General features: G+C 42.4%; 1 protein-coding gene across 1 annotated transcript; it reads right to left on the bottom strand.

Moving 5' to 3' along the window:
• Window positions 1-8,510: 8,510 nt before the first annotated feature.
• Window positions 8,511-12,448, bottom strand: LOC311135533 (microfibrillar-associated protein 3-like). Its single transcript, XM_084169541.1, has 3 exons — window positions 12,401-12,448; window positions 11,421-11,740; window positions 8,511-11,302 (listed from the first exon to the last, which is right to left on the bottom strand). Exons 2-3 carry the CDS (start codon window positions 11,698-11,700, stop codon window positions 10,539-10,541), a joined length of 1,044 nt encoding a protein of 347 aa, XP_084025667.1. The 5' UTR covers window positions 11,701-11,740; window positions 12,401-12,448; the 3' UTR covers window positions 8,511-10,538.
• Between the last annotated feature and the right edge of the window lie 6,074 nt (window positions 12,449-18,522).

Here is an 18,522-nt window from a genome sequence, read left to right as displayed (position 1 = left end):
TGCCATAGCTATAATGATACTAATGTGTTTTGATACACTTACATATTCCTCACAAAACACATCAAACGAAGCCAAATGCAAATGTTTGTCTGAAATGTGTGATTCATACATCAGTAGATGAGATGTAACGAAGCTGAACCTCCTCACTCATGGCTGGTGAATGATATCACATAACACATCATAAAGGTTTTGATAAAGCATATTATACAGTGCCTTCAGAAAGTATTCCCACCCCTTGACTTTTTCCACATGTTGCTGTGTTACAGCCTGAATTTAAAATGGATTACATTTATATGTTTTTGTCACTGGCCTACACACAATACCCAATAATGTAAAAGTGGAATTATGTTTTTCAAAATGTGTACAAATTAATTAAACAATGAACATCTGAAATGTCTTGAGTCAATAAGCATTCAACCTATTTTGTTATGTCAAGCCTAATTAAGTTCAAGAGTAAAAATGTGCTTAACAAGTCACAAAATAAGTTGCATGGACTCAATCTGTGCGCAATAATAGTGTTTAACATGATTTTTTAATGACTACCTCATCTCTGTACCCCACACATACAATTATCTGTAAGGTCCCTCAGTCGAGCAGTGAATTTCAAACACAGATTCAACCACAAAGACCAGGGAGGTTTTCCAATGCCTCACAAAGAAGGGCACCTATTGGTAAATGGGTATAAACGAAAAAAGCACACATTGAATATCCCTTTGAGCATGGTGAAGTTATTAATTACACTTTGGATGGTGTATCAATACACCCAATCAGTACAAAGATACAGGCGTCCTTCCTAACTATGTTGCCGGAGAGGAAGGAAACCATTCAGGGATATCACCATGAGGCCAATGGTGACTTTAAAACGGTTACAGAGTTTAATGGCTACGATAGGAGAAAACTGAGGATGGATCAACAACATTGCAGTTTCTCCACAATGCTAACCTAATTGACAGAGTGAAAAGAAGGAAGCCTGTACAGAATACAAATATTCCAAAACATGAATCTTGTTTGCAACAAGGCACTAAAGTAATACATTTACATTTTTACATTTTAGTCATTTAGCAGACGCTCTTATCCACAGCGACTTACAGTTAGTGAGTGCATACATTTTCATACTGCTAAAACATGTGGCAAAGCAGTTCATTTTTGTTCTGAATACAAAGTGTTATGTTTGTGGCAAATCCATTACAACACATTACTGAGTACCACTCTCCATATTTTCAAGCATAGTGGTGGCTGCATCATGTTATGGGTATGCTTGTAATCGTTAAGGACTGGGGAGGTTTTCAGGATAAAAAATTAACAGAATAGCAAAATCCTAGAGGAAAACCTGGTTCAGTCTGCTTTCCACCAGACACTGGGAGATAAATTCAACTTTCAGCAGGACAATAACCTAAAACACAAGGAAAAATCTACACTGGAGTTGCTTACTAATAAGACAGTGAACGTTCCTGAGTGGCCGAGTTACAGTTTTGAATTAAATCTACTTGAAAATGGCAAGACCTGATCTATGGCAAGGCCTGAAAATGGTTGTCTACCAATAATCAACAACCAATTTCACAGCGCTTGAAGAATTTTGAAAATAATAATGGGCAAATGTTGGACAATCCAGGTGTGAAAAGCTCTTAGAGACTTACCCAGAAAGGCTCACAGCTGTAATCGCTGCCAAAGGTGCTTCTACAAAGTATTGACTCAGGGGTGTGAATACTTATGTAAATGAGATATTTATGTATTTAATTTTCAATACATTTACTAAAATTTCTAAAAACATGTTTTCACTTTGTCATCTATTTAATCCATTTTGAATTCAGGCTGTAACAAAACAAAATGTGGAATAAACGGAATAAGTATGAATACTTTCTGAAGGCAATGTAAATACCTTCATCATCCTGTTTCAATGTCATGTTCAACATTGCACCCAAAAGCACAGTAACACTACTGAGGGATAAGTGAGAGAGACAGGAAATAGGATGTGACCGACTCACTGATACTATTACAGTTTCCCACTGAGGCACGGACGGATAGCCAGGACATCCATGCTGATAGGGACTGTATGGGATGAATGAAATTGCAGGATGTTGAGAATGACTTGGTATTAGTTCCATGTCATTAACTCCCAGGTCAGTGAGTGTCCACAGACATGGTGGGATGGTTGAAGTGTTGTCACATGAGGCAGGGTGCTAGCGTATGGGTGATGTGATGTAGAGCTGATCCAGACCAAGGGAAGGAATAGAAGAGCTACAGTGTGTGGCAATGGCAAAAGTATCTATTACAATTGAAAGATAAAAAGTTTAAAGTGATATTTCCTTGCCCAAAAGCAACAGGTGGTGGTATTTGGCTTGATGCTAACTGAGAAAGTGCAAAATCACACTTGTGTTTTGGTGGGTAAACCGCCAATTCAAACCTTATGGTAGCTGAAATGTTGAATAATACTCTATTGCTTGAAGAACTTGAAGATCCGTTTTCATCCAACGTTTTCCATTAATCAAATCTCAAATCATGGGTTGGCCTAGCTGTTCTAAAATCTAATTGGTTTACAGCTCACAGACTGTGTTGTTACTGTCTTAACCTGCAGTGAGCAGACATCAAAGAGTTCCTTGCAGATGAGGGTTAGACAGTTGTTAAAGGCGAGGCAAGTAGGGGGGCCTTTGTTTACACAAGCCGATATTCCTTGTGGAGATTTTCCTTGGATAAAAGCCTGGAGGACGTGCTTTCTGAAAACCCATTGCACAGAGGCGTTCTCGACGAATGTACTGCTGAACTCTCGTGTTTGTCTGCAGCTGAATCCAATTCCAGGACTAAACGATAAAACAAAGCGTTATGGCAGATGAAATGGTGGACTCATCCTTGCCAAGATCCATTTGATTTCCACGATTGATTCTCCACTCACTCTTATTTGGGGGTAATTGGTGCCTTTTGTAAAGAGAATGCCTTTTGTAAAAGGACATCAGCCAACCCACTAAGTAATCTGCTACAGATGGACTGGTGTTTCTATACGTTGAGTGGAGTTTTGGAGATTTTCCACAAAAATGTAATTATCCTAGTCTTTCTTCTTGTTTTGACATCAAGCAACAGAGAAAGTGCATCCCACCATGCACACTTGACACCAAGAGACATGCAATAAGTCATCACATTAACAGTCAGCTTCATACATAAGTGTGTACCACTCTAGGGACAGAGAACACTGCCACACTCAAGTACACTTACACATGGACTCTTGAGGAATGAGGAACTCAAATTATGTGCATAAAGGATTTTGAGGAAGCACGCTTTCTGTTTGCTCTCTGGCCTCTTTAATTTTCAAACCCTGTCTTCATGTTCCGCTCATCTCCATCTTCTCTGTGTGAGTCCTGTGAAGGCTCACTTTGCTGCCTTGTTGTGGAGTGCTGCCCACTTCTACTGACGCTTCAGCTGTGGTGCTGCTGAGTGCATTTCAAGTCACTGATCAAGTGCAACAGTGTTTTTCTCTATTTCACATAATAAACACACTCCTACGTGCATGTATGCACACGTACGTGATTGCATTTTCACACACAAACACACACGAGCGCTCACGTGTGCACATAGCACATGTGCACGCGTGCACTCATGCACACACAGAGAGAGAGAGAGAGAGAGAGAGAGAGAGAGAGAGAGAGAGAGAGAGAGAGAGAGAGAGAGAGAGAGAGAGAGAGAGAGAGAGAGAGAGAGAGAGAGAGAGAGAGAGAGAGAGAGAGAGAGAGAGAGAGAGAGAGAGAGAGAGAGAGAGAGAGAGAGAGAGAGAGAGAGAGAGAGAGAGAGAGAGAGAGAGAGAGAGAGAGAGAGAGAGAGAGAGATCTGTATCTGTATTCTCCCTGGCTGTTGTCTTTTGATCTTGCTCTGTTTTCCTCTCTGTCTCTCCTGCTCTGTGCAGTCACAAATACTTAAGGTTCGGTGCATAAACGAATGAGTTTTTGTTGACTTATTTGTTTTGTCCTCTTCCTGTGTATTATGCTGCAGTAGAGAGGAATGGGAAAAGGCTTTGATGCTCCGTTGCCTAGCAGATGCTTTCAGTTTTCTTACTGAATCGCTACACTGAGCCCTCTCATTCTCCTTGGCATGACATGGGCTATTGACTGCGACTGCAGATGGGATAACAGGGCCCTGTGCTTCCAAATACTGTTAGAGGATGGAAATAACTTAGACATTCTACGCACATACTGCGCATGATGCAACAGAGGAGGGGCCACTCCAAGACCCAATTCAATAGCACCAAAACCAAATCTTGGAAATCTCACAGATACAGAGAATGAAAGAGACTTGCAGTTTAGTTAGTGGATATATTGGGCTTTTGGCCAAACAGGGTGAATTTTTAGGCATGTCATTTGGCATGGCATGGAACCAAATAATGCAATTACCACGCGACTTTGGGAAACAGACACTTTGGCTAACCTAAAAACGATTCTGATATACAGTGGACTCCTTAAGTGCTATTGTTGTTGAATTTGTGCCCTAAATGGGGCATGCAGAAATATAATATATTTGAAGTGGGACTAGTGAACACTGAACTGTACTGCTAATGTTATAACTGGCTAAGAAACGTGTCACTCTTTCACATAACAGACTGAACATCTTCTACCTGTCTCCGACAACAAGATGGAGGAAGCAACTGTTCAATAAATGTTTCATGAGTTTCATTACTGCATATTTCATAGGGAGCCTGTCACTCTATAAATCAACAAAGACAGCACAATTCATCTTTGAAGTTCAGAGCTAAAAAGTGGAGCAGTGCATTCAGACCAACTCATCTAGCATATTGTCGTATTGCAACTAAGAGAGCCCAGTTATTACTATGAGCAAAATCATAACACCAGTAGAATCTTATCTTATCTATTGTTGTGTGAAATTCCCTTTTAAAGCTATTAGAAGATGGAACAACAGGAACATAGATAACGGCACAAGAATATCAGTGAATTAACTGTGCAAATTGGGCTATGATAAATCACAGAGAATAGTTAGTGAAACACACTTCCATAAGGCACTTGCCTTATACAGTGAGGGAAAAAAGTATTTGATCCCCTGCTGATTTTGTACGTTTGCCCACTGACAAAGACATGATCAGTCTATAATTTTAATGGTAGGTTTATTTGAACAGTGAGAGACAGAATAACAACAAAAAAATCCAAAAAAACGCATGTCAAAAATGTTATGAATTTATTTGCATTTTAATGAGGGAAATAAGTATTTGACCCCTCTGCAAAACATGACTTCGTACTTGGTGGCAAAACCCTTGTTGGCAATCACAGAGGTCAGACATTTCTTGTAGTTGGCCACCAGGTTTGCACACATCTCAGGAGGGATTTTGTTCCACTCCTCTTTGCAGATCTTCTCCAAGTCATTAAGGTTTCGAGGCTGACGTTTGGCAACTCGAACCTTCAGCTCCCTCCACAGATTTTCTATGGGATTAAGGTCTGGAGACTGGCTAGGCCACTCCAAGACCTTAATGTGCTTCTTCTTGAGCCACTCCTTTGTTGCCTTGGCCGTGTGTTTTGGGTCATTTTCATGCTGGAATACCCATCCACGACCCATTTTCAATGCCCTGGCTGAGGGAAGGAGGTTCTCACCCAAGATTTGACGGTACATGGCCCCGTCCATCGTCCCTTTAATGCGGTGAAGTTGTCCTGTCCCCTTAGCAGAAAAACACCCCCAAAGCATAATGTTTCCACCTCCATGTTTGACGGCGGGGATGGTGTTCTTGGCAGCATTACTTTTCCTCCAAACACGGCGAGTTGAGTTGATGCCAAAGAGCTCGATTTTGGTCTCATCTGACCACAACACTTTCACCCAGTTCTCCTCTGAATCATTCAGATGTTCATTGGCAAACTTCAGACGGCCCTGTATATGTGCTTTCTTGAGCAGGGGGACCTTGCGGGCGCTGCAGGATTTCAGTCCTTCACGGCGTAGTGTGTTAGCAATTGTACTCATGTCTCTTTCTCAAAACTTCTTGGTGACTATGGTCCCAGCTGCCTTGAGATCATTGACAAGATCCTCCCGTGTAGTTCTGGGCTGATTCCTCACTGTTCTCATGATCATTGCAACTCCACGAGGTGAGATCTTGCATGGAGCCCCAGGCCGAGGGAGATTGACAGTTCTTTGTGTTTCTTCCATTTGCGAATAATCGCACCAACTGTTGTCACCTTCTCACCAAGCTGCTTGGCGATGGTCTTGTAGCCCATTCCAGCCTTGTGTAGGTCTACAATATTGTCCCTGACATCCTTGGAGAGCTCTTTGGTCTTGGCCATGGTGGAGAGTTTGGAATCTGATTGATTGATTGCTTCTGTGAACGGGCGTCTTTTATACAGGTAACAAGCTGAGATTAGGAGCACTCCCTTTAAGAGTGTGCTCCTAATCTCAGCTCGTTACCTGTATAAATGACACCTGGGAGCCAGAAATCTTTCTGATTGAGAGGGGGTCAAATACTTATTTCCCTCATTAAAAATGCAAATAAATGTATAACATTTTTGACATGCGTTTTTCTGGATTTCTTTGTTGTTATTCTGTCTCTCACTGTTCAAATAAACCTACCATTAAAATTATAGACTGATCATTTCTTTGTCAGTGGGCAAACGTACAAAATCAGCAGGGGATCAAATACTTTTTTCCCCTCACTGTAACTTAATTAAAATTAAAATTATACTACAACCAACAAGATTGTAAGCATGTCTTTGATAGTTTGATGAATATGGTTGCTTAGTTACTATGCCCTGTTGTTTTCTTGTATGCAGTTACTATTGACATGGAGAAATGATGCCCTATGTTGAATACAGTAAATCAACACAGTGACCATACCAGAGGTGCGTTCAACAAGGCTTCCGTTTGCGAACGCTCGCAGCGAATTATGTTTCTTTTCAACAGATTTTTTTGATCTTCTTTTAACACGAACATTCCATTCCATTAGTTTTAGCTTCTCTTTCTGGTAAAACGATGGATAAACCATGTAAAATGTTGATTTTAGCTGCAACTTCTGCAATAATCTATGACTTTTTAGATCCTGGTACTAATGTCACAGAGTGACTACCGATTTTAATGTGTGTATCGAAAATAAAAAGTGAGCAGCCGATTGGAAGAGATTCAAGGGTTATGTGGAGGAGGAAGTCGTCCCTCGGTACAACGACTTTGCCTTTTTCGCTCATTTTAGGATGAGCCGAGAAACCTTTCAGGTAATTTGCATGTCTAGACGGTCTCTGTGTTTTGATTAAAGCAGCCTAAATATATTTGTGTCACATAAATTCTCAATGATGTAGCTTGCTAACGTTATCTGTAAGGAAGCACGAATGCACCCCAGCCGCTTAGTTAGTTGACCAACCAGACAGCTGGGTGGGTGGGGTGTACAGTCAACCAACCAGACGGCTGGGGTGTGATAGCTGACATAATCAATCAAATGGTTATTTATGTATATTAAGTATATTATTTATAAGACCCCTTATCTATCAACAGTTGGACAAAGGGCAAATAGCCTAAATAAATGTAAAAATGTTCAAGTACAATGTACAAAAAATTTACAATGTAGCCTACATTGTGAACAGTAAGCCTATAATAAACAATACATAATTGTATCATTGCTAATTGCCTCTGTCTTACACACAGAACAAAGGCAGGATAAAACTCTAAGATGACAAAATCCAATTTTGCTTTGTTTTTCAGATATTGTGTGAGGAACTCAACCCTCTGGTTCCATACAGAGGAGAACTACTGGAATACTGGATTGGCTTCCATTCTATTAGTCTTACTCTGAGTTACAAGGCCGGTGTGATAACAAGTTGTGTCTTATCTCTTGGCTGGTACATATGACTATAATGCTTCTATTAGGCTGGTTCAGTCGTGTGCTAATACGCTGCTCTTTATCGTGACCCATTTCTGCAAATACAGTATATTCCAGATAAGAGTTAGATAAAAGCCATCGCAGGGAAAAAATAGAGTTTTTTAAAAGTCATGGCAGGATTCAATTTACATTTTTTTGGTTAATTTCAGTTTCATGCTGTCTGATGTTCATAGCTCATATAATCCGGAGAATTGGTAGCAATTTTCAGACAGAAAGTAGTGTAGGCAAAGTGCATAATGTTTTAGAAATGGCTGTGAGGTCAGTCACCACACACAAAACCGACTGTTTCAAATGGATTGACAGCTGGAATAGTCCAGGCCAAACAGTTTTAAAGGTTTTGGTGAAGCTGTTCAAGGCTCAGATGTCAGAGTTCATTGGGAGGAAAGAAATTGCTTCAGGGCTTTTTCTACTCATGTCTCTTTCTCAAAACTTAAGCAGTTAATATCAACATATGAGATTCTTATCCATTTCATCTGCTGAAGTCAGAGGATTTTCATTCCATTCCTGCCACCTGTACACAGAATAATCACTAGATTATATATTATTGCATTGTTCTGTGCCTGAATAAATAACACATGGGTAAAGTACCGCTGGGGTTCATTACAATGATGCTTCGTAGGCAGCTAATCTTTACTCAGAAGTTTCTGTGATTTGCAAAGAAAGTAAATAATCTCAGAAATTGTTTTATTATTTTGAAACACTTCATTTGTGAGCTCTACAAGTAAGACTTCAAGGTCTACAATTCCAAACATTAAAAAGCAGGTTATAATGAGTTGGCACCCAATGTTTTCACCCTGAGGAAGGCCCAAAGTACCAACGCACCAAAGACACTATAGTCCAAGAAAACATAATTTTAAAGCAGATATTCATAAACTCACATGTAAACAATGTTTGGCACTGGCGTTGTATCTGAGGAACATGACAATGATTTTTCATTTCAAATTTCATTTGAACTAAACTAAAACCAGTTTAGCCAAATTATTGATATGAAACAGACAGTACTGTAAAGTATTTCCAAGGGATATTGAAAACGATGAACTTTGGAATGCTGTGTGTTCATAAAGCCAAGGTAAACCAGTAAAAAAACTTAAAAAACATTTTAAAACATTTCAGTTACATGCTGTAGATTTTAGTTCATAAGACCTTGTCTACTTCAATCTCACAACTGAATACTGAGCCCGTCAAATGTCATCTAACTATTCAAGTCTCCTTCACTGAGAGCAATTCAAGGCAATGCGGCAGTCCTGAGCTATACGATAATCAATTATTTTGGACTGGGCCAATGAATCACTGCAAGTAAACACGCAAACACACACCTCCACACACTATCACACACCCCCACACACACAAGCACACACCTTTGGACCAACAGCAGTGAGAAATTGAGCTAATCTTCCGCTGTTGAAGTGCATTTGTTCAAAGTCCTTCAGTAAGATAAGAATGTCAGAGAAGCACTATTCATTCAGCCAACTCATAATTTGTTCTATACTTGAGATTTATTCTATACTTGAGGCTGATGAAGGAATTAAGTCATTAGCATTAGTGTATTACCCATCTTTGGTAAAATTCAATGAATCGGCCCTCAAACACACACCGAAGAAAGAAGAGGTAGGAAGAGCATCACACTGTGGTGTCTGTCCCTGTACTAGTTTGTCCCCATAGTGATTACTGTTTACCTCACTGAAGCAAAGTAAGTTACAGTCTGACTGCCATTTAACCTGAATTGTATTCAAATTTTATTTTAAGAATGTATAGTCATTGCTAGAATACAAACCCATTTTACAGGTAGGCAAGTAGGAATCATGTATGTAGAGCACATGCCATTAGGTGTGACTCAACAGAAATAATGAGATGTTTCTTTAACCTTAGTATCAACTGGCCCTATAGTTATCCAATATGACCTTTAAACTTACAAAGTAGTATTGTTTTTGTCCCACCTCAAAGACCAAACAGTTGGCTCTGTAAAAGTTGTGCAACACCCCCACCAACTGGAAAGATAGCAGAATTACCCCAAGTCAAATTCTACTTCATTTGCTAGATTGCCTTGTGCAACCCATATTCCAAGTGATTTTAAACCGAGATTACAACATGTTATTTGTTAAGATACAAAATTCAAAAAGGCACTCGCACATCTGAGCCATCTCCGTTGCAGGTGCATGGTAACAGTTGAATAAGATGAGAAAAAAGAAGAAACCCGCACACTGCTCTTGCTAGTATCACTGCTCTTTAATAAGCTTTACGTATCGGCCTTAAGGCCTTCGTCAGAGCTTTTTGAAGGCCGATACGTAAAGCTTAATAAAGACCAGTGATACCAGCAAGAGCAGTGTGCGAGTTTCTTCTTTTTTCTCATTTGTTAAGATACAACCACACAAGCAAACAACCAAATCTTCCTTTAAACTGAGGCAAGTGGTGAAGTAAACAAAGATGTAAAAATCGATCACAATCCCCTCATCACCTCCCACCACTGCTACCAAATACCACTGCGATCAGGTAGGGAAGTAACCACAAGGCTTATCTCATCTCTGAAACATCTTTAGGTTTCATCCAGTGTATTTTCTCTATGAAATAGAGGCAGTAGCATACCAGACACAAAATACCTCTCAACTCCCACCATCTGTGGTTGCCATCTGAGCAGCCCTATGGTTTTGACCTCTCATCTAACTGGAAAATATTAGTTGTAAAGACCAGACTGGCACACCTAAATGTTACTTTCATAAGCCACACTCCCGCGGGAGCCCGGCCCCAGCATGGGTACAGACACCTCATCCCCTTCAGCACCCTTCTCATCCTCACACTTGGACATAGGGTGGATGGACACCTCAATGTTTTCAATGGCACCATCAACATCCTCTCTGCCGTATGCTGCTGGGCCCTGCTGCTCCGCTGACATCTGGACCACACAGGTTTTACCTCTCCCCTCTGTGTTGGCTGGCTCTATAGCCTTCTGGAGGCTTGTCGCCCCCACCGAGGGGTGCACTGTCTCCATAATCTCCTCCACAAAGGCCCTGCAGCTGAGGATGGTCTGGGGCAGTGGCACACTGCGGGCCAGCTCCTCCATGTGGCGGGCAAACTCTATTGTCTTGAGCTGGGTGACCTTGGCCCACTCCATTGTCTTGGCTGAGGTGATGATGGGGATGCGCTTGGCGATCTCGTAGGCCTTCTGGAGCTTCTCGGCTCCCTCGGTGCAGAAGAACTCATTGATGGCATTCTCAGTCTTCTTCAGGTGACTGCTGACCATGCAGAGGCGAGTGACATTGAGGACCATGGTGATGGTGAAGGCTATGAGGCACACGATGACGTAGTACAGGCCCAGGCCGCTGTGGGTGTAGGCCACCCGTAAGGTGATGGTGTAGTTGGAGGTCCCTGACGAGCTGGAGGCTATGCAGGTGTACCGGCCTCGGTCTTCAAAACTGACCGTTGTGATATTTAAAACGCCCTTGTCCTGAATCAGCCATTTCCCACCTTTCGGAAAGAAATCAAAAGTTTAAAGTGCTTTTAATAATACAGTGTAAAGCAATTCATCAGACGTTGTAAAGGTTTCAGGTAACTAGAAGTTGATAGAGTTGGCTGTATGTATTACCTCCCTCTTCCTCATCCAGAATGTGCCCTTTGGAATTGTACCACTGAATATCGTCTAGCTTTCCAGTGACATTGCACTCAATCAGCGTGCTGGCTCCCTCTTTCACTACAATATCCCGGAGAGTAGGTAAACTGGCAAGGCGGTGCACGGATACCAGTGAACGGTTCTGTGTTCCACCTTTAGTGATCTCTTCTGCATGTCCAGAGGCAAAGAGTAGTGTGATGACAGTGCACGCACACTTTGTAATCAGTGTGTAACTGTGTGCTTGGGTATGTGACATGTTGGAGAGCAGTACTATCTTCAGTTCACATCAAGGAAACCTGTAGAACAAGAGTGGGGGGGAGGGGTGAACAGGTGGCGAGGTAAATGCTATTGCAGCTAGTCAACATTTCAATCACAGCCAACCAAAAATCTATACATACACTGAGTATACAAAACATTAAGAACACCTGCTCTTTCCATGACATAGACTGACCAGGTGAAAGCTATGATCCCTTATCGATGTCACTTGTTAAATCCACTTCAATCAGTGTAGATGGAGGGGAGGAGAGGTTAAAGAATGATTTTTAAGCTTTGAGACAATTAAGAAATGGATTGTGTATGTGTGCCATTCAGAAGGTGAATGAGCAAGACAAAAGATTTAAGTGCCTTTGTTTGGTATACTTAGTGTAGTTGATCTACATCATAACCAATGATGGATCATAAATGTTTAAAAACAGTATTAGAAAACAAAGGAGAAAATATGCATAAAGTAATCAACAACTATGATACCGGTAGTAAGGTACGTTAGAAGGTAGCTAGCTAGCAAATGTCAGCTACATCTGTTGTTCAGTTAGTAAGCAAAAATGCCCCGATGGAGAATAATAATAGAACCCTAGATGCCACAAAACATCTTTGTTTAAAATCGACAATAAAAGGCATAACTACAGTAGCCAACAAAAATAAAATGAATAATAGCCTTAGTTTTGTTCTTTATCTACCTTCATCCACAAAAACAGCAGCAACTGGTGACTTCCGCATTCAGCACTGGGCGTGGTCAGAATCTGAAGAGACCAACGTAGCTCTCTTTTCTTCTTTGATGAGATTTAACGGCGGTTGGCATCCAATAAATGTTGCATTACCGCCACCTACTTCACTGGAATACAACTCCCTTTTACTTTGCTTGAAAAAACAAATAAATAAACAAATATGCTACACTCACAAAAACATAACACCCCCCTACTCCACTATTTAAATCTATTTAGTCCTACCTCAGGCCAACAACCTGAAAGAATGGGACACACCTGTAACTCTTCTGATGTCAAGTCTCGCACACCTAAATACCTCACTGCAGCTGCCACCACAACCTCAATTTTCTGCGACTTACTTTCATCCCTGCAGTACAGTTGATAACCATTGCTATAAATGCAAAAAATCCCAAATTACTTAAACATATATCACTTGTTTGGCCTATCCCTCTGTACTGGTACAGATCTACTACTCACACCACTCCTCTCAGGATCCCTCCCCATTTACCCATATTCCTCTACTTCCTTCATTGCCTCAGCATATGACAACTTCTGCGCTACTCTAATCCTGGAAACCTCAACCTGCCTCTCTCGCACCGGACATTTCTGATCCCCAGCCCCATGGGCACCCCCACAATTAACACATACCACTACTTTCCCCAATGCTACACATTCCTTTGTCTCATGCCCTTCTGCACACTTCTCACACCTAGGAACCTCCCTCCTACACACTGCTGCCACATGCCCATAAGCATGACACCTGTAACAACGTAATGTATTCGGCACAAAAGCTCATACAGGAAAACTTATATATTCTAACATCACTTTGTCGGGCATAGACTCAACATCAAAACACAAAAGAACAGACAACGACTCTTCTGTTTCACCACTCATGCCACCCCTTCAGTTGGTCAACTTTTACATTTACTGGTACCCCAGTAATCACTCCTTTCAATGGCGCCCTTTTCTTGAGAGCAAAATAATTCAAATCTCTTGTCCCCATTCGTTTAACGCAGAGCGCCTGCTCCCTCTGACCAGCAGAAACACAAACAATTATCACAAGACCACTTCTGGTTACCCTCACCGATTCCACAGCACCTAACTGTTTTCACTCACCCTGAAACCACAAACGGATCAGCCAAAAGGCAAGGGTCCACTTTCTCCAAAAACTTCACTTCTACTGTCACAGACTCATCTTCATCCTGACCCTCGGTGCAAACCTCGGGCTCCGAGAACTTCACCACACCTACCACCGCCGATACTTCGCCCTCATTCACTTCCATTTCTCCTTCTGTCTTCAGCTCACTCTGCTGACACTTTCTACCATTCTTCTTTAACAAACTATCTCCCTTTTTTGCCACCATTTTTAACCAACTCAAGCTCACCCTCTTCCCCCCTCTCTCTCTTAGACATCCTCTGCCTCTCTTTTTCACTCCATTCCTCCTCCGTATTCCAAGTATACATCTCCTTAAGATAATACTGCACTTCTCCTGACATACATCTTGTTCTTGCCTCAAATGACGCCATTTAACCGGCTGTCACAATCTCTGTACAATCAGCACCGTATCTCTCTCTAACAGTGATCTTCTTCTTCTTCTTTAAGTTTTATTGGCGAATCGCAACCAACTGACAGGTGCATACACCGCCACCTACTGTACTGGAGTGTGAGGCCGGTCGCGACCTATGCCTTCGGAAAGTATTCAGACCCCTTGACTTTTTCCACATTCTGTTAGTTTACAGCCTTATTCTAAAATTGATTAAATTGTTTTTTTACTTAATCAATCTACACAAAAGTTCCCATAATGACAAAGCAAAAACAGTTTTTTTGAAATTTTTGATAATTTATTTAAAATAAAAAACTGAAATATTACATTTACATAATTATTCAGACCCTTTGCTATGAGACTCGAAGTTGAGCTCAGGTGCATCCAGTTTACATTGATCATCCTTGAGATACTTTGTTGAAGCACCTTTGGCAGCGATTACAGCCTTGATTCTTCTTGGGTATGACACTACAAGCTTGGCACACCTGTATTTGGGGAGTTTCTCCCATTCTTCTCTGCAGATCCTCTCAAGCTCTGTCAGGTTGGATGGGGAGCGTTGCTGAACAGCTATTTTCAGGTCTCTCCAGACATGTTCGATCAGGTTTAAGTCCGGGCTCTGGTTGGGCCACTCAAGGACATTCAGAGACTTGTCCCGAAGCCACTCCTGCGTTGTCTTGGCTGTGTGCTTAGGGTCATTATCCTGTTGGAAAGTGAACCTTCGCCCCAGTCTGAGGTCCTGAGAGCTCTGGAGCAGGTTTTCATCAAGGATCTCTCTGTACTTTGCTCTGTTCATCTTTCCCTCGATCCTGACTAGTCTCCCAGTCCCTGTCGCTAAAAAACATCCCCACAGCATGATGCTGCCACCACCATGATTCACCGTAGGGATGGTGCCAGGTTTCCTCCAGACGTGATGCTTGGCATTCAGGCTAAAGAGTTCAATCTTGGTTTAATCAAACCAAATCAAATGTTATTTGTCACATGTGCCGAATACAACAGGTGTAGACCTTACAGGGAAATGCTTACTTACAAGCCCTAAACCAACAATTTTTTAAATTAATTTGACCTTTGTTTAACTAGGCAAGTCAGTTAAGAACAAATTCTTATTTACAAGGACGGCCTACACCGGCCAAACCCGGAGTCAATGTGTGGGGGCATAGGTTAGTCGAGGTAATTGAAGTAATATGTACATGTAGGTAGAGTTAAAGTGATGATGCATAAATAATAAACAGAGAGCAGCAGCAGCATAAAAGAGGGACAATGCAAATAGTCTGGGTAGTCATTTGATTAGCTGTTCAGGAGTCTTATGTCTTGGGGGTAGAAGCTGTTAAGAAGCCTTTTTGACCTAGGCTTGGTGCTCCGGTACCGCTTGCCGTACGGTAGCAGAGAGAACAGTCTATGACTAGAGTGGCTGGAGTCTTTGACAATTTTTAGGGCCTTCCTCTGACACCGCCTGGTACAGAGGTCCTGGATGGCAGTAAGCTTGGCCCCAGTGATATACTGGGCCGTACGTACTACCCTGTGTAGTGCCTTGCGGTCGGAGGCCGAGCAGTTGCCCTACCAGGCAGTGATGCAACCAGTCAGGATGCTCTTGATGGTGCAGCTATAGAACGTTTTGAGGATCTGAGGACCCATGCCACATTTTTTCAGTCTCCTGAGGGGGAATTTGATTTATTTTGTCCTCTTCACGACTGTCTCGGTGTGTTTGGACCATGATAGTTTCTTGGTGATGTGGACACCAAGGAAGCTCTCAACCTGCTCCACTACACTCGATGAGAATGGGGGCGTGCTCGGTCCTCCTTTTCCTGTAGTCCACAATCATCTCCTTTGTCTTGATCACGTTGAGGGAGAGGTTGTTATCCTGTCACCACACTGCCAGGTCTCTGACCTCCTCCCTATAGGGTGTCTCATAGTTGTCGGTGATCAGGCCTACCACTTTTGTGTCGTCGGAAAACTTAATGATGGTGTTGGAGTCATGCCTGGCCATGCAGTCATGGGTGAACAGGGAGTACAGGAAGGGACTGAGCACGCACCCCTGAGGGGCACCCGTGTTGAGGATCAGTGTGGCAGATGTGTTGTTATCTACCCTTACCACCCGGGGGCGGCCTGTCAGGAAGTCCAGGAACCAGTTGCAGAGGGAGGTGTTTAGTCCCCGGGTCCTTAGCTTAGTGATGAGCTTTGAGGGCACTATGGTGTTGAGTGCTGAGCTGTAGTCAATGAATAGCATTCTCACATAGATGTTCCTTTTGTCCAGGTGGGAAAGGGCAGTGTGGAGTGCAATATAGATTGCATCATCTGTGGATCTGTTGGGGCGGTAGGCAAATTGGAGTAGGTCTAGGGTTTATAGGATAATGGTGTTGATGTGAGCCATGACCAACCTTTAAAAGCACTTCATCGCTACAGACGTGAGTGCTATGTGTCGGTAGGCATTTAGGCATGATACCTTATGTTCTTGGGCACAGGGACTATGGTGGTCTGCTTGAAACATGTTTGTATTACAGACTCAGTCAGGGACAGGTTGAAAATGTCAGTGAAGACACTTGCCAGTTGGTCAGTGCATGCTCGGAGTACACGTCCTGGTAATCCGTCTGGCCCTGCGGCCTTGTGAATGTTGACCTGTTTAAAGGTCTTACTCACATAGGCTACGGAGAGCGTGATCACAGTCGTCCGGAACAGCTGATGCTCTCATGCATGCTTCAGTGTTGCTTGCCTCGAAGCAAGCATAGAAGTAATTTAGCTCGTCTGGTAGGCTCGTGTCACTGGGCAGCTCGTGGCTGTGCTTCCCTTTGTAGACTGTAATAGTTTGCAGGCCCTGCCACATCCGACGAGCGTCAGAGCCGGTGTAGTACGATTCAATCTTAGTCTTGTTTTGACACTTTGCCTGTTTGGTAGTTTGTCTGAGGGCATAGCGGGATTTCTTATAAGCGTCCGGGTTAGAGTCCCTATCCTTGAATGCGGCAGCTCTACCCTTTAGCTTAATGCGGATGTTGCCTGTAATCCATGGCTTCTGGTTGGGGTATGTACAGTGGGGAAAAAAGTATTTTGTCAGCCACCAATTGTGCAAGTTCTCCCACTTAAAAAGATGAGAGAGGACTGTAATTTTCATCATAGGTACACGTCAACTATGACAGACAAATTTAGATTTTTTTTCTCCAGAAAATCACATTGTACGATTTTTTATGAATTTATTTGCAAATTATGGTGGAAAATAAGTATTTGGTCACCTACAAACAAGCAAGATTTCTGGCTCTCACAGACCTGTAACTTCTTCTTTAAGAGGCTCCTCTGTCCTCCACTCGTTACCTGTATTAATGGCACCTGTTTGAACTTGTTATCAGTATAAAAGACACCTGTCCACAACCTCAAACAGTCACACTCCAAACTCCACTATGGCCAAGACCAAAGAGCTGTCAAAGGACACCAGAAACAAAATTGTAGACCTGCACCAGGCTGGGAAGACTGAATCTGCAATAGGTAAGCAGCTTGGTTTGAAGAAATCAACTGTGGGAGCAATTATTAGGAAATGGAAGACATACAAGACCACTGATAATCTCCCTCGATCTGGGGCTCCACGCAAGATCTCATCCCGTGGGGTCAAAATGATCACAAGAACGGTGAGCAAAAATCCCAGAACCACAAGGGGGGACCTAGTGAATGACCTGCAGAGAGCTGGGACCAATGTAACAAAGCCTACCATCAGTAACACACTACGCCGCCAGGGACTCAAATCCTGCAGTGCCAGACGTGTCCCCCTGCTTAAGCCTGTACATGTCCAGGCCCGTCTGAAGTTTGCTAGAGTGCATTTGGATGATCCAGAAGAGGATTGGGAGAATGTCATATGGTCAGATGAAACCAAAATAGAACTTTTTGGTAAAAACTCAACTCGTCGTGTTTGGAGGACAAAGAATGCTGAGTTGCATCCAAAGAACACCATACCTACTGTGAAGCATGGGGGTGGAAACATCATGTTTTGGGGCTGTTTTTCTGCAAAGGGACCAGGACGACTGATCCGTGTAAAGGAAAGAATGAATGGGGCCATGTATCGTGAGATTTTGAGTGAAAACCTCCTTCCATCAGCAAGGGCATTGAAGATGAAACGTGGCTGGGTATTTCAGCATGACAATGATCCCAAACACACTGCCCGTGCAACGAAGGAGTGGCTTCGTAAGAAGCATTTCAAGGTCCTGGAGTGGCCTAGCCAGTCTCTAGATCTCAACCCCATAGAAAATCTTTGGAGGGAGTTGAAAGTCCATGTTGCCCAGCGACAGCCCCAAAACATCACTGCTCTAGAGGAGATCTGCATGGAGGAATGGGCCAAAATACCAGCAACAGTGTGTGAAAACCTTGTGAAGACTTACAGAAAACGTTTGACCTGTGTCATTGCCAACAAAGGGTATATAACAAAGTATTGAGAAACTTTTGTTATTGACCAAATACTTATTTTCCACCATAATTTGCAAATAAATTCATTAAAAATCCTACAATGTGATTTTCAGGATTTTTCCCCCTCATTTTGTCTGTCATAGTTGACGTGTACCTATGATGAAAATTACA

The sequence above is a fragment of the Coregonus lavaretus genome, assembly GCF_964263955.1.
Source record: "Coregonus lavaretus genome assembly, chromosome: 10".
NCBI classification, from domain to species: Eukaryota; Metazoa; Chordata; class Actinopteri; order Salmoniformes; family Salmonidae; genus Coregonus; species Coregonus lavaretus.
This window is presented reverse-complemented; position numbering and strand designations above follow the sequence as displayed.

Coding starts and splice junctions, on each gene's coding strand:
- LOC311135533 (XM_084169541.1), bottom strand. CDS start 11,700: ATGTCACATACCCAAGCACACAGTTACACACTGATTACAAAGTGTGCG. Junction 11,303..11,420: donor TCTGGATGAGGAAGAGGGAG/GTAATACATACA, acceptor TCTTTCCGAAAG/GTGGGAAATGGCTGATTCAG.